Source organism: Spermophilus citellus (genome assembly GCF_964194105.1).
Source record: "Spermophilus citellus genome assembly, chromosome: 9".
In the NCBI taxonomy this organism is placed as follows: domain Eukaryota; kingdom Metazoa; phylum Chordata; class Mammalia; order Rodentia; family Sciuridae; genus Spermophilus; species Spermophilus citellus.
In genome coordinates this window covers 85634234-85648496 of record NC_138191.1, presented here as the reverse complement: position 1 = coordinate 85648496, position 14263 = coordinate 85634234, and the positions used below count along the sequence as shown (strand labels likewise).

Here is a 14263-nt window from a genome sequence, read left to right as displayed (position 1 = left end):
GCTGGGATTGTGGCTCAGTGGTTGAACACTTGCCTAGTACATATGAGGCACTGGGTTTTATCCTCAGCACCACATAAAAATAATAAATAAAACAAAGATATTGTGTCTGTCTATAATTAAAATTTAAACAATAAAAGGAAATACCACTGATAATAGTACTCTTGTAGATTTTCTTCCTGAAAGCAGAAGGTAGAATATAATTAGTGGGGAAATTTTTGAGGGATTAAATAAGTTGATAATTCTTGAAAAACATTTATACCTGAGGTTTAAAAATTTGCAACTTTTTTTTACTTCAGATTATCTTATCTAACAACTGGTTTTCTTTCCATGTTTTTTATTGGTGCGTTATAGTTACTTACAACCAGTTTTCTAAAATCGCATTTTAACTCTTAAATGATATTCAGGAAAAAATAGTTTATACAATTTAATTTGACCTAGAAAATTGACTAGAGTAGAAGAATGTGGAGGATTAAAAAAGTTTATCATTTGGCTGAAGATTAATATTTTAGAAAAAAGAGGCAGACACAAAATATTCTAATAGACAATATGAATGTTTTTTAGAACTGGATGATGTTTAAGGAAATATGTTAATGAAGAGTAAAATGTTCTAATAAAGAGAAATGTGTGCCTGCTTTTTACCTTTCTTTGTTTTAAATACAATTTGAGAAATCAAATTGTGAAGGAACCATTATAGTCATTTCTGTAATCTTAAATGCTCAGTATATACCACCCCCTGCATCACTGGGCAGAAAAATCAACCCAAAAATCTAATTATTTCTGAGTTATGGTTAGCATATAGTCATTGATAGTTGTAATGGGGACTGTGATGTCAGTTCCTTTATTTGCTCAAGACCATGAGGATGAAGAGGAATAAATGTGAGATTCTTGATTTGTACCCACATGAAGATCACACGATATGTTACCTTGGGATGTGCATGGCTACTCATCTCAGAAGCTGTTTGCTGTTTCAAGCACAGTCACACAGTTTGACACCATAGAAGATATTCATTAAGAAATTTCTAGTCCCATCTTGCTGTAAAAATGAAGTTATTAGAGAATTTTAGTTGCCATGGGGGGAAAAACACACTCCTCTTGAAAAATAAAAGAATGCATTAAAAAAAACCAATTTAAGACATATTCTCACAGTATTCCCCTTGTCTCTATAAAGCATTTTATCTAGAATGATAAGAAGTTAGATACAGTGTCATTTAAAAAATACTTTATAGTATTTTTAAATATGTGTACTGTTCTTAAGCACTGTGCTCCAATTTGGTCTTTATTTGTATTGGAGACTGAACATGTAGAACATGCTCATTTGTTTTTAGAATCTAAAATTTCTACTTGAAAAACGAATCCCCTCCTTCAAATATTGTGATTTGAATTCTGTTCCTAGTTGCTGATTCTATTCGTATGAAGTGTCAAGAAAAAAAAAAAGTGACTATTTCTGCATTTCCCAAATTAGGAAAAATAGCTGCCTTTATCCTACCTGGTATTAGTTTTTTAAGTCAATATAATATTCATGATATGGCATTTTACTTTTATAATCTCTCTTTAAATTCTTTGCATGGTGTTTTCACATTAAAAGAGGTGTTAATGGAAGGTTGTAATATAAACCCCATACCCCATTGACCTCACTAACATTTATAGAATAACCATGGCACTAGCTGTACATTCTTGGGTTTAACTTCCTCAAGCCTAAACTTCCTTTGCTATTATAGATAGGACCTAAAGGGTTTCTATGAAAAATAATGCCATATTTCATTTACTTATAATTAAATGATATAACTTCTAGAAAACATTCAGTAAGTGATTACTGCTGTCAGAATGACAATGATGCTAAACATTTGATTTGACTTCAAGTGGATATTGCTATGCTTCTACAGTGTTCTTATGTTTTATCCACAGATGGTCCCTCATCTCTTGTTTTTATTTTTCCCCTCTTATTATTACTTATATCTTCAATTTGGTAATCTTCAGGAAATAAGAAATCATTACAAAAATGAGAAATGAGAGAATATAGATTAAATTTCTTCCTGAATTCCTCATTCCCACTTTGATGGAAAGAGTTAACTGCTACTTTTGCATTTGAATACCATATTCAGAGCAAGTAGAGGACAGAAGAGCTGTTTGCAGAGGAAAGGAGAAATGTTTTATATGTTTAGAAGTGGGATGTTGTTGGTTGAGACTCAAAACTTTTTTTTCACTTTGTTTTCTGAGAAAATGAATAATCTACTTGACTTTATGATTCATACGTGTATCAGGAATTGGTATTATTTTAATTATATTAATTTGAACTCAAAAATATTGGGTACTATCAATTCAGCTATATTGTGTACCATCAGCTATATTTTCCATTTGTGGTGGAATTTAATCCCCTATTTATTGTGTGAGAATTTTGCCTTTTCCCATCCAAAGAATGTTTCCATTACTACTTTTGATCTATACTTTTAAAATTATATCACTAATATATAATATTAGCTTAACTTTCTAAGTATTTTAGATTTTAACTGGGTTTTATTATTTGCATTTATTTCATAAATAATATTAATGGAGTATGGGGTTTATATTACAATTTATTTATTTATTGCATCCCCACTTAATACATAATGAAACATTTTATAGGAGTTTCTGCCTATAGAAAAACATAAGATTAAAATATAGCTGGGAATTCAAGAATGCCTTTCTAATAAGAACATTTACTTGTAGATAGAACATTTATTTGTAGACATAAAGACTGTATCTTAAACAAGTCAAAATTCTCAAGTATTTTCCTATTGGTTTTATCAGTGTTGTATATTAACTGACTATTTTTGTATATTTTAAGGAGCAGCCTTTATTGTTCTGATATTCCATCTGTTCATCCCATATCTGAACCCAAGGATTGCCATTTGCAGAGGGATGGTTTTTATGAATGCATTTTCCAGCCAATCTTTTTATTATCTGGCTACACAATGTGGATTAGGATCAATCACTCTTTAGGTTCACTGGATTCTACACCAACATGTGTCCTTCCTGACTCTGTAGGTATGTTAAACTGTGTTGTGTCTACACTTTATTTTCTTTTTGCAATACTAGGGATTGAATCTCCACCTCTGTCTCCATTTTTATTAGCAGATTTAGTTGCAGATGGATTCAGGATTAATGTATTTTGCTATTTTCTGATTACACTGGAATTTGGAAAAAACTGTTTACAATGGAATTGAGATGATCAACCTTAGAAAGTTGTACATTTTAAATTTTATTTATAGCATTCAGCAATTGAAATATTTCCAGCACACTATTTGATGAATTACATGGGTCACTATGAATGAAATTTAGTAATATTTTTCTAAATAATGCATTGTTTTTTGTTTTTCTTCTAGTGAAGTTATGAAAACATCAATACTTTTAATCCGAAAGTTTAATTTGGATATTCTAGGGTCTTTGTAATCTGGATAGTCATAGTCCAAGACTTTAATTTGGAGTCTGTGTTGTAAAAGCATTTGGAATATTTAAAGTGAAGTGCCTAAAACAGACAAGATGATGACGTTCATCATGATATTAAAATATTCTTTTCAAAAGGTGCTTTGACTTCAGAGGATTTAGACAATCCTTTGAAAATTGGAGCTACCCCTTCAAAACCATTGTGAAATCTTTAGGCAATGACTATAAAACAGAGTGAAAGAATATTTTTGAGTTAGAACCTACTTATTGTTAAATGTAAGATGAACTTGTTTTAATTACTAGATTTCTTTTTTCAATGTTAAGTCATAATCAATTGATTCTCTCTCCCATTATATAATTCCCTTGTAAGTAAGTGTTTTAACTTCACATGGCATTTTTTCTGGTGCTAAATATCTTCGGACAGCAAAGAATCCTTCTTCTCCAACAGCACATACAGATAACACATCATCTCTTAATTTTCCACATAACACATAATCTCTTAAGGTAGACAGAATGTCTACATTTAGTCTTCATCATGGCTTGAATTGCTTAGTGGTTTCTGTGGTTGTTGTTGGTAGTGGCTGGTAGTGGAACTGGCCTTGTAAAGTTGATCCCTGGAGTTATGACAGAGGAGCTCTAGAAGCTCCCAGTTATGCTTGGGTTTCCAGGCTTTCAGTTTCAAATGCGTCACATTTCCATATTGGCTTTTATTGTTAGGAGGAGAGGCCCTCAAATTAAAATATTAAGAACTTAGGAAAATTTCTGTAGTTCACATATTTCATACATAAGCTGAAGTTTTGACTTTAGCTCTGAGAACAGCAATATAAAAAGGTGATAAGAAAATAAGGTAACTTTTTTTTCTTTGCATTTCTATGGTTTGTTTTTTACATTATGCCTTTAAATATAATATGTCTTTCCTATATATTTAACTTTTTAAATGCTGTTTTGAAATATCAGGGCATATTACTTCTGTTTTTCTGCTTATTAACCTGTTTTCCTCAGATTGTACAACACCAAGATTTTACTTTAAGAGACTACTGTTGATCTTGACCTTAATCTATAAGCAATAATAGACATCAAGAGAAGAGTTTGAAACTGATGCGTGTAGAAATTGATGATGTTTTGATCTCTAGTTAAAAGTGCATGTAGAACAGAATTTACTATAGATATTTATCATGTGTTCAGTATGGTAAATTTGCATGCAGAACCAATATCTAAATTTCTAATCAGGTATTATTATTACCATGTTGGAGTAACATGGATATTGTTTTTCTTTAATCAGTCTGTTTGCAAAACAGAGATTATACTTTTCTTATGTATCACATAAAGTTATAGGGGATCAGATAAGGCAAGGAATGATTGTTTTAAAAAGATAGTGCATTTTAAATAAGGTATGAAAATCTAAAATGTTTAAATTTCTATTACATAATATTGTTTTTTAAATTTCAAGTGAAACCACTGCCTCCATCTAGTGTAAAAGCAGAAATTACTGTAAATATTGGCTTATTGAAAGTCTCTTGGGAAAAGCCAGTCTTTCCAGAGAATAATCTTCAGTTTCAGATTCGATATGGATTAAGTGGAAAAGAAGTACAATGGAAGGTACATTTTTCCTTAGCTTGCCTCACTATATGCAGTTTTATATAATGTTTAAGAATTTCATGACACAAGATTAATTTTATTGACATAAAAATATATCCTTCTGAATTCTGTAGCTATTTTCACTAATTAGATTGATTAAAGTCTGACCCTTTTAGGGACGAGTTTGCTGTTCCATCATTTCCCAAAGTATGTCTCATAGAACATTGGTCTTGTGAAATGTCCCTTGAGAAAAGGTGTCATGGCTAAACAAATTTAGGAAACCCTGCACCTCTCTATCTTCCTCATGAAGAGTTGCCGTATTTTACACAGTAAAGGTCTGGAGACATAAAGATCCTACATTAAAAAACATTTGTGAATTTGTTTCATCTCAAGTCTCCCAAACTCATTTTTCTAAGAAACTCTTTTCCCTCGAACATCTATTAATATCTTTTAGTACACCATTGTTCAATGGAATGCATTTTGAAAGAAGCTGCTTTTATTAAACAATCAGATTTGTATCCATAGTGACAAGCATGTATATGGTAGCTTTCCATGACAGTTTCGTGATGGCAGCCTGCAGAAATCTAGCAATATGAGGAACCCCAGTGATGTCCATTAGCCCATAAGTTTTACAATTAAATGAATGTAACAGTTTATCTGCTTGTGGAGCGAGACTAAATGCAGAGATTCTCTACAGAGGTAACCACTAAATTAAAATTCTGAGAAGTCTTTGTGGATAAAGAATTAGAGGAAAAAGATTAGTAAAAGGGTAAAAGAGTACTTGCAAAAGAGGTTGCAAGTGGACCAGTCCAAAATCTTGTCCTAAAGAGATCTTTGACTTAAAGGCACTCAGTCCAATCTTTGTGTGTGTGTGTGTGTGTGTGTGTGTGTGTGTGTGTGTGTATGTGAGGCAAGCACTTTACCAACTGCAGTCTACCACTCTGAACGTGCCCAATCTTGCTTGATCTCAGAAGCTAAGCAGGGTCAGTCAGGCCTGGTTAATACTTGGATGGGAGACCACCTAGGAATACCCCGTGCTGTAGGCTTTTGTGCCCCTCTCCCACACACGCTCAGTCCAATCTTAATATGACTATTTCTGAAACCAGAAAAACAAAATCAGCTGTCTTTTAATTTTGAAATAGTGTTAAGGTTTTAAATAAAATGCACCAAAGACCTTTTAGATACATGTGCATCAGTAATGATTAACCTAATGCTTTGATTTAATTTACAGGTACATGAGGTATATGATGCAAAATCAAAATCTGCCAGTCTTCCAGTGCCAGACCTATGTGCAGTCTATGCTGTTCAGGTGCGCTGTAAGAGGTTAGATGGACTGGGATATTGGAGTAATTGGAGCAGTCCAGCCTACACAGTTGTCATGGATGTCAAAGGTCTGCAAGGATTATGTAAACATGTTTTGAAAATCCATAAGTGTGTGCTTCAAATATGACTGAAAATACTCCTTCCCAAAACATATGTATAACTTGGGCTTCTTGTTGTTTTTGCAGTTCCTATCAAAGGACCTGAATTTTGGAGAATCATTAATGGAGATACTACTAAAAACGAGAGAAATGTCACCTTATTTTGGAAGGTATTCCTGCTTTTTAATGTCATTCTTAAACTTTATGTTTATACTCTTAAAAGATGTACTTATTGTTTATAATCCTGTCAATATTAATCTCTCAAATGACCTACAATCCCATATTTTCACTTCATTTTTTAATGTGAGTAGGATGTATAGTGATAGAATGTAAAGAGATAGGATGTATAGTAACTGGAGCATTGGCCTGGAGTTAGTACAGACTCTCATTCTTTTCTCAGTTTATCATTTTATAATTATGCTATTACTATTATACTTTGACTTTTGGGGCTTCATTTTACTCATCTGTATAAATGTAAGAGTGGACCAAATGATATTTAGTGTTCCTTTGAGTCCCAAAACTGCCTTATATTTAATCCTGAACAATGTAAATGTGGTCTTCCCCTCATAGCTCAAAAGCATCTAAGACATATGAAACTGTTCTATCAATTTAATGACATATAAATAATGTTCCATAAACAATGGATATTTGATAAAAATTCCAGAGTATTCTTTCTCCCAATGAATTGATTTTTATCCCAAGTGAATAAATTATTTGATCAGTAGACACCAAATGTAAGACTGATTTGGGAATAAAGTAGTATTTATATCACCCTAAATATGAGACTCAAGTTCAGTTCTCAGGAGTGAATTAACATGTTTGAAAGTGGTTGCCTGAAAAATTAGGATGTATAAGAGTTTATATACTTTTAGTTTGTAAATCCAATAATACTATACAATTTCATTTAGCTAATAAGCAGTGCAATTTCTGAATGTTTTCTATTTCAATATTTTTAATGTAAAGTTTGCATTAATAACTGACACTTTTTAAAAAAACTTTAATTTATTTAAATTTAAATAGCCACACGTAGCTAGTGACCGTCATGATACACACCTCAACTCTGTGTGTTCTTCAGTGTTGTTCTGAGGGAGGGAGATTGACCCTTACTAATCTACCATCTTTCAAGGAACTTGAATGCCTTTTGTTAACTGAATTATCTTTCATTAACTTCGTTTTGTATGATTTTATTTTGGTTTCCTAAAATGAGGTACTAAGTCAGTGATTATGGTTCCTGTGTTAGCCAGCTTTCCAACTGACATCTTACAGGGAGGAGGAAGGATTTATTTTGACTCATAGTTTCTGAGGATTCAGTCCATGGTCAGTTGGCTCCATTGCTTTTGGCTTTGTGGCAGGGCAGAGCATCATGGTGGAAGCACATGGCTGGGGAAACTGGCTGCCTTACTGTGGAGGGGAGGCAAAGGGAGAGAAAGAGGGAGGGGTGATGTCCCAATAACCCCCTTCAAGGACACACCCACAATGTCCTAACTTCCTTTCTCTAGGCCTCACCTTCTAAAGGTCCCACCACTTTCCAGTGGCACCACAAGCTATTGACAAAGGCGTTAATCCATGGCCTTTGAGGGACATTCAAGAACCAAACCATAGATGTTCCCCAGGGCTGTGCTTCTCAAACCTCTGGGGTAAAATTTGCCCAAAGGTTTATAATGAATAAGCCACAAGACCACAGGATAAGAACAATGTGTGTGTGTGTGTGTGTGTGTGTGTGTGTGTGTGTGTGTGTGTGTATTTTTCCTCTGGCTTTAAGTTAAATAAAAACTTCATTTTGGGGCAGTTTTATATTTATAGATAAATAGCAAAGATACAGAAAATTCCCATCTATCTCATATCAAGTTTATTAATAACATTTTAGATGAACATTATACTTTTGTTATAATTAAACAACATATGTTATTATTTACTGAAGTTCTTTTATTCACATTGAGATTTCCTTAGTTTTTAAAAATTCCCATCTATCTCATATCAAGTTTATTAATAACATTTTAGATGAACATTATACTTTTGTTATAATTAAACAACATATGTTATTATTTACTGAAGTTCTTTTATTCAGATTGAGATTTCCTTAGTTTTTTACTGAAGGATTTCTTTTTGGTCCATCACATTAAAGCTTCAGTAGTCATGACACCCTATACTCTTCCTAGATGTAAAAGTTTCTTAGACCTTTGTTTTTGATGAACTTGACTTATTTGAGGATTACTGGTTAGATATTTTATAGAAATGGGTTTTGTCTGATGTTCAAAAGGGTTTTGTCTGATGTTCCCTAGTGTTTACTTTTTGGGAGAAAGACCACTGATGTAAAGAGGCATTCCATCATATCATATTAAGGCTGCATATTACCAATGTGACTTAATAAAGTTGGTTCTAATGCTGCTCACTTGACTGAGGTAGTTTATCAGTTTCCCATTGTGAAATTACTCATTTTTCCCCCTTTCCATGTGAAATTACTCTTTTTTCCCCCCTTTCCATTTTGTACTTTTTGGAATAAACTCATTATGTACTGTCCCTGCTTAAGGAGTGAGAGCTGTATGTTCCACCTCCTTGAGAGTGGAGGATCTATTTAAATTATTGAGATTTTGCATGGGAGATTCATATATTTTCCTACATTTATTTATTTATAACTATGAACAATGCATGTTCACACTATACTTTAGGTCATGTTCTAATACAGGTTAAGTATTCCTTATGCTAAGTGCTTGGGACCAGATGTGTTTCAGATTTTGAAGGTTCTTTCCTTCTCTCTTTCTTTCTTTCTTTCTTCCTTCCTTCCTTTCTTTCTTTCTTTCTTTCTAGTGCATTGTAATTATACATAATATTGGGGTCCACTTTGACAATATTATACAAGCATGGAATATAATTTGCTCCAATTCAGTCCCCAGCACTTCTCTCCCCTCCTTCTACTCCTGTTCCCTTTCCTCTACTGGTCAGTCTTCTATTTATTTTTATATTTTATATTTTATTTTTTTAATTAATGGATTAAAGTTATCTTATAAGGGACTTATAACCAAATTACACAAAGCACTCTTAAAATTTAAACAATAGGAAACCAATCCAATTGCATACATCTAACCAAAGTAAATATACTAATGGAAAATAAAAATATTAAAACCACGTAACAAAATTTGTCATTAAGGACTTTCAAAGTGTAACAACAATGAGATACCATTCCACACTTATTAGAATGATTAAAGTAAAACAAAAACAACAACAACAAAAAAACCCTGAAATACAAATTGATGATGAGGATGCAGGACAATAAGAATTTTTATTTATTGCTGGTAGGAATGCAAAATCATCCCTCCACTTGGGAAGGTTTGGCAGTTTCTTAAAGTGTTAAATGTAGCCTTACCATATGATGCAGCATTGCACTCCCAGTTATTACCCAGGTGATTTGAAAACTTATTTGTTCACATAAAAACTTGCACATGGATGTTCAAACCGCTTCATTCATAAATCACTCTAAACTGGAAGCAACCAAGATATCCTTCAAAAGTGAAACTGTTCTGTGTAATACTGAAATGATAGGTATATAGCACTGTGCATTTGCCAAAACCCATGAGCTTTATAGCACAAGGAGTGATTTGAAACGCATGTAGATTTTTTTAAAAAATCCAAGGATGTTGGAACATCCCAGGATGGAATATAGACCATGACAAGGTGGTAGGAGAAAAGTCCTTAAGTAAGTGGAAAGGTGTGGAGTTTTACTACTAAAGCTGAAAGAAACCACAATAAACACTGAAATGTAGTTGATGTGTCTCTCATGAGAGTATAGACTAACAGTATTGAACCACCATACATATCCTAGAATAGAACAAGTAAATGAATGGCAAGTGATGAGACACAGGTTTCTCACTGTTGGAAGGGGAGGTTACAGATAAGCAAGGGGAGGAGGCTAGAGTGATCCATATGGTCATTAATTAGGGTTGGAAACATGATCATGGATTCGAGTTGGAATATAAACTCATATTTAGCTTAGTATAGGTGGACTTTTGAGGGAATATTTAGAGATATGTGTATATGCAGGAGTTAATTCACACGTACATTTCCGTGATTTGTAAGCTAAGAGCTAAAAGTAATGACACTCAAGTATAAGAAGCATGCCCAGATTTATTTCTAATATCATTATCCAATGAAAGGAACAGCAGGGGCTGGGGTTATAGCTCAGTGGTAGAGTGCTTGCTTAGCATGTATGAAGCGCTGGGTTAGATCCTCAGCACCACATAAAAAATAAAAAAATAAACATATGGTGTCCATTTACAATCAGAAATGTTTAAAAAAAAAGAAAAAGAAAGAAAGGAACAGGGATCTTGAGAGAAATGGCTAATGTTAGGGCTGGGGCAGGAACTATATAAGATGAGCCTATAGCATCTTGTAGTAGATGTTTATTATTGATGATTACAATAATAAATATTTGTATATTAAAACTGACATGGATTATTCAAATAAGATTCAAAGTTTGCATGACTTTCGAGATATTTCTTTCTTGCTATAGCTGCTAACATCTTACTCCCAATCTATGCACAGGATTCTAAGAAATACATGTGTTTGTTTTTCTCTATCATTTCTGACTTAGAGGCATCTAAATGGGGGAAAAAATAAAAGCAGATTTCTAGTATGTAGTCACCTTTCTATGGCTTTATAAGGGATTGGTAGCTTTTAATCTTACCTCTAACAGGTCAAGATGATTGGAAAAGTTGGGTATGTTTTTAAGCTCTGTAGAATAGAATAGAGTTGTACTCAGTATATATTTTACATAGTAATCTTTGACCTAGTGTGATTTGAGAAAAATAAAACTATAGGACAGAAATGCTGATAGCCTCTGTTGTTTGTTAACCTTTCCCCAATCTTCCAAGCATATCAGAGCAATAACTGACAGATCTTACTAGGATTAATGTAAATGATGAGTAATATCATCTTAGCTCTTTCTTGTTACTTTACAGAATATGAGAGTTAGTTCTTATTTGCTTTTGAGATGAGGAAACCCTACGTCTTGTCATTCTTTCTTTCTCTAAAATTAGAGTGAAGTGTCTTATTAGAAAAGTGTCCTAATTATCTCATTACTTCATTATTTTTGAGGGATTTATTCCCCCAGTCTTAAGAAAAAAACAAAAAACTAAAACAAAGAAAAATGTGGGGGTAGTGGGGGGGGAGATTAAGTTTCCTATGCTCCATAATTACCCAGACATCTGTATGGTGGTTGTGGTCCCAGGCAGCCTCCATCTCTCCCCACCTTCCCAGTCCCTCCGCATTATTAATAGGCAATGCCTGGTCTGATTCCTGCCTCACAATGGCAAATGTATAAAAGCTGCATGAGCTCAGCTGATATAAAAAGCACTGTGTTCTTAAAACTAATCAATTTTTATGTTTACTACAGCCCCTGATGAAAAATGACTCATTGTGCAGTGTGAGGAGATATGTGGTAAAGCATCATACTTCCCACAATAGAACATGGTCAGAAGATGTGGGAAATCACACCAAATCCACTTTCTTGTGGACAGAGCAAGCACATACTGTTACAGTTCTGGCCATCAATTCAATTGGTGCTTCTTTTGAAAATTTTAATTTAACATTGTCATGGGCTATGAGCAAAGGTAAGAAGATATACAGGGTAGTAATCTGTTGTCCCTTTTAATATTTAACTTTTGCAAAGCATTCCCTTTTAAACTTATCTTCTGAGCAGCCTGGGGTTCTCTTTCATGCTTTCTCTCTTCTTTGACTGAAAAATAACAAAATATAGTATACACAGGTTATGTTCATGTGATAGAACATTGTTGAAATGGTATTATAATAATTGAAAATATTCTACTAAATCTAATACTTAAACTTTTGGAGCAATGGAGGTTGTAGGTCAGTGTCCCCTTTCTATGTGCATGTGCAAAAATAAATTCACATAGTATTTTATGTATAAATATATAGTATAGATAGTCTACTATATATATGCACTTTATACTATGTGGTATATTTACATATAATACTTTATACACAAAACACTACACATTCATAGTAATATGACATGTTATGGCTACAGGTTAATTGCTGAGATTTGAAAATTACTGTAGATTTCATTTACTGTGAGTAGCAAACCCTTTTTCATTAATTTTGATATATGATTAATCAGAGAATCAAGGACCACTTTCAATAGGAGTTTCTATTCTGGATTATATATTCAAAGTATAAGTTTTTAATAAAAATGCAACATTTTTTAACTTATTGTGTAAACTTCTTGTAAGTTTGACAAGCTCAGTACAACATTTATGCTTAAATTTTTTTCAGTAAATGTGTTCTAGAAGTATTTGTTGAATGCTTCAGTGTGCTAAGTGGGGAAGTTTCAACATGAGAAAAAACTATAATGAGGCATAGTCAGAGTCAATGGATGGGATAGATATGAATCAAATAATCATACAAGTGATAGGCTACTTATAAGCTAAGTGTCCTTAAGAAAGGAATATAATTTTATGAAATTAAAAAATGAATAAATAAAAAGGAACATGACCTGGCATTGAGGATCAGAGAAGTCACCTTGAGGAAATGGTATTAAATTGAAATCTGAAGTGTGAATAGAAGTTAGATTTCCTCATTTGTGGGGTGGGGTGAAGAACATTGGTCCCAACAGAGGAGCAGCTGATCAAAAGTCTTTTTAGCACAGGATAAGAAAAGAAGAAAACCAGGATGGCTTTATTGTAGAAATTTGCAAAAGTCAGAGAAGTAGGCTGAGACTTAGCCCTCAGAGCCTTTTAGGCATGATAGGAATTTTAGGCTCAGATGTGGAAATTGACTGGAGGCTTTTAAGTCAGAATCTGTGCTGAGGGTATTAAAATGAACAGATTTTTTGCTTTGAAAGCATCACTGTGTCAGCAGGAGAGAAGAGTTTGGAGAGAATCCTAGAGGATGGTTAATAGGCTTGTGCAGGATTCCAGCTGAGAACAATTTTGACTCTCGAGAAAATTCCTTTTTTTAGATCTTAGGTGGAATCATTTTTCTCCTCCATATCATGTATTCCTATCTCTCTCTGCTTATGTGACTCTCATGATGGAAAAATAATTGGTATGTATTACATTTACATAAATTGTCTGCTGTCTTTTCTCCCTTCATCCAATAGGTCATAAGTTCCTCTAGGGTATTAATAAATTTTCATTAATTTTAATTTAAAAATAAATGTTCTCTTTTCCCTTCAGTAAATCTCATGCAGTCGCTCAGTGTTTATCCTTTAAACAGCAGTTGTGTGATTCTTTCCTGGGTGCTATCACCCAGCGATTACCGTCTCAAGTACTTTATCATTGAATGGAAAAATCTTCATGAAGATGATGAAATTAAATGGCTTAGAATCCCTCCAAATGTTAAGAAATATTATATCCATGGTAAGTGTACTATACTTTCTTTTTCTTTTCTTTCTTTTTTTTTTTTTTTTGTGGTAATGGGGATTGAACTAAGGCCTCATGCATGTGAGGCAAACACTCTACCACTGAGCTACATACCCAGTCCTAAATTTACTGTATTTTAAAAAGTTTGGCTCATGGATTAGTATGATACTGTATAAATTAATTTAAATAATTTAGCTAGTTAATGAAAACTTTAAAAACATAGATAGTGCTACCAACTTAATACTTCTATCACCTTATCAAAACATGTGATTCTATTTCCCTTGACCTTTTTTCATTTTAATAATTTACATCATTGTAATCATATATCACATATATTTGACCCAATCCTTTCTATTTTTAATGCGATATAACTTTTTATTTCCAAATCTGCTTAAACTACTTGAGATTATTTATGTTGCTTTCAGCTTTACCTTTTTAAAACTATTGCCAAATTGCTTTCCCAAA

General features: G+C 33.1%; 1 protein-coding gene across 4 annotated transcripts in view; it reads left to right on the top strand.

Moving 5' to 3' along the window:
• LEPR (leptin receptor) overlaps positions 1 to 14263 on the top strand; it is a gene marked incomplete at its 3' end in the record, with an annotated part of 187561 nt that overhangs the window by 155215 nt on the left and 18083 nt on the right. For all 4 annotated transcript variants that reach the window (XM_081305679.1, XM_081305678.1, XM_081305677.1 and 1 more), the window contains 6 exons: positions 2825 to 3024; positions 4874 to 5022; positions 6233 to 6392; positions 6510 to 6592; positions 11812 to 12028; positions 13613 to 13795. In XM_081305679.1, coding sequence (XP_081161805.1) covers positions 2825 to 3024; positions 4874 to 5022; positions 6233 to 6392; positions 6510 to 6592; positions 11812 to 12028; positions 13613 to 13795 — 992 coding nt within the window. The remainder of the gene's footprint in view (positions 1 to 2824; positions 3025 to 4873; positions 5023 to 6232; positions 6393 to 6509; positions 6593 to 11811; positions 12029 to 13612; positions 13796 to 14263) is intronic.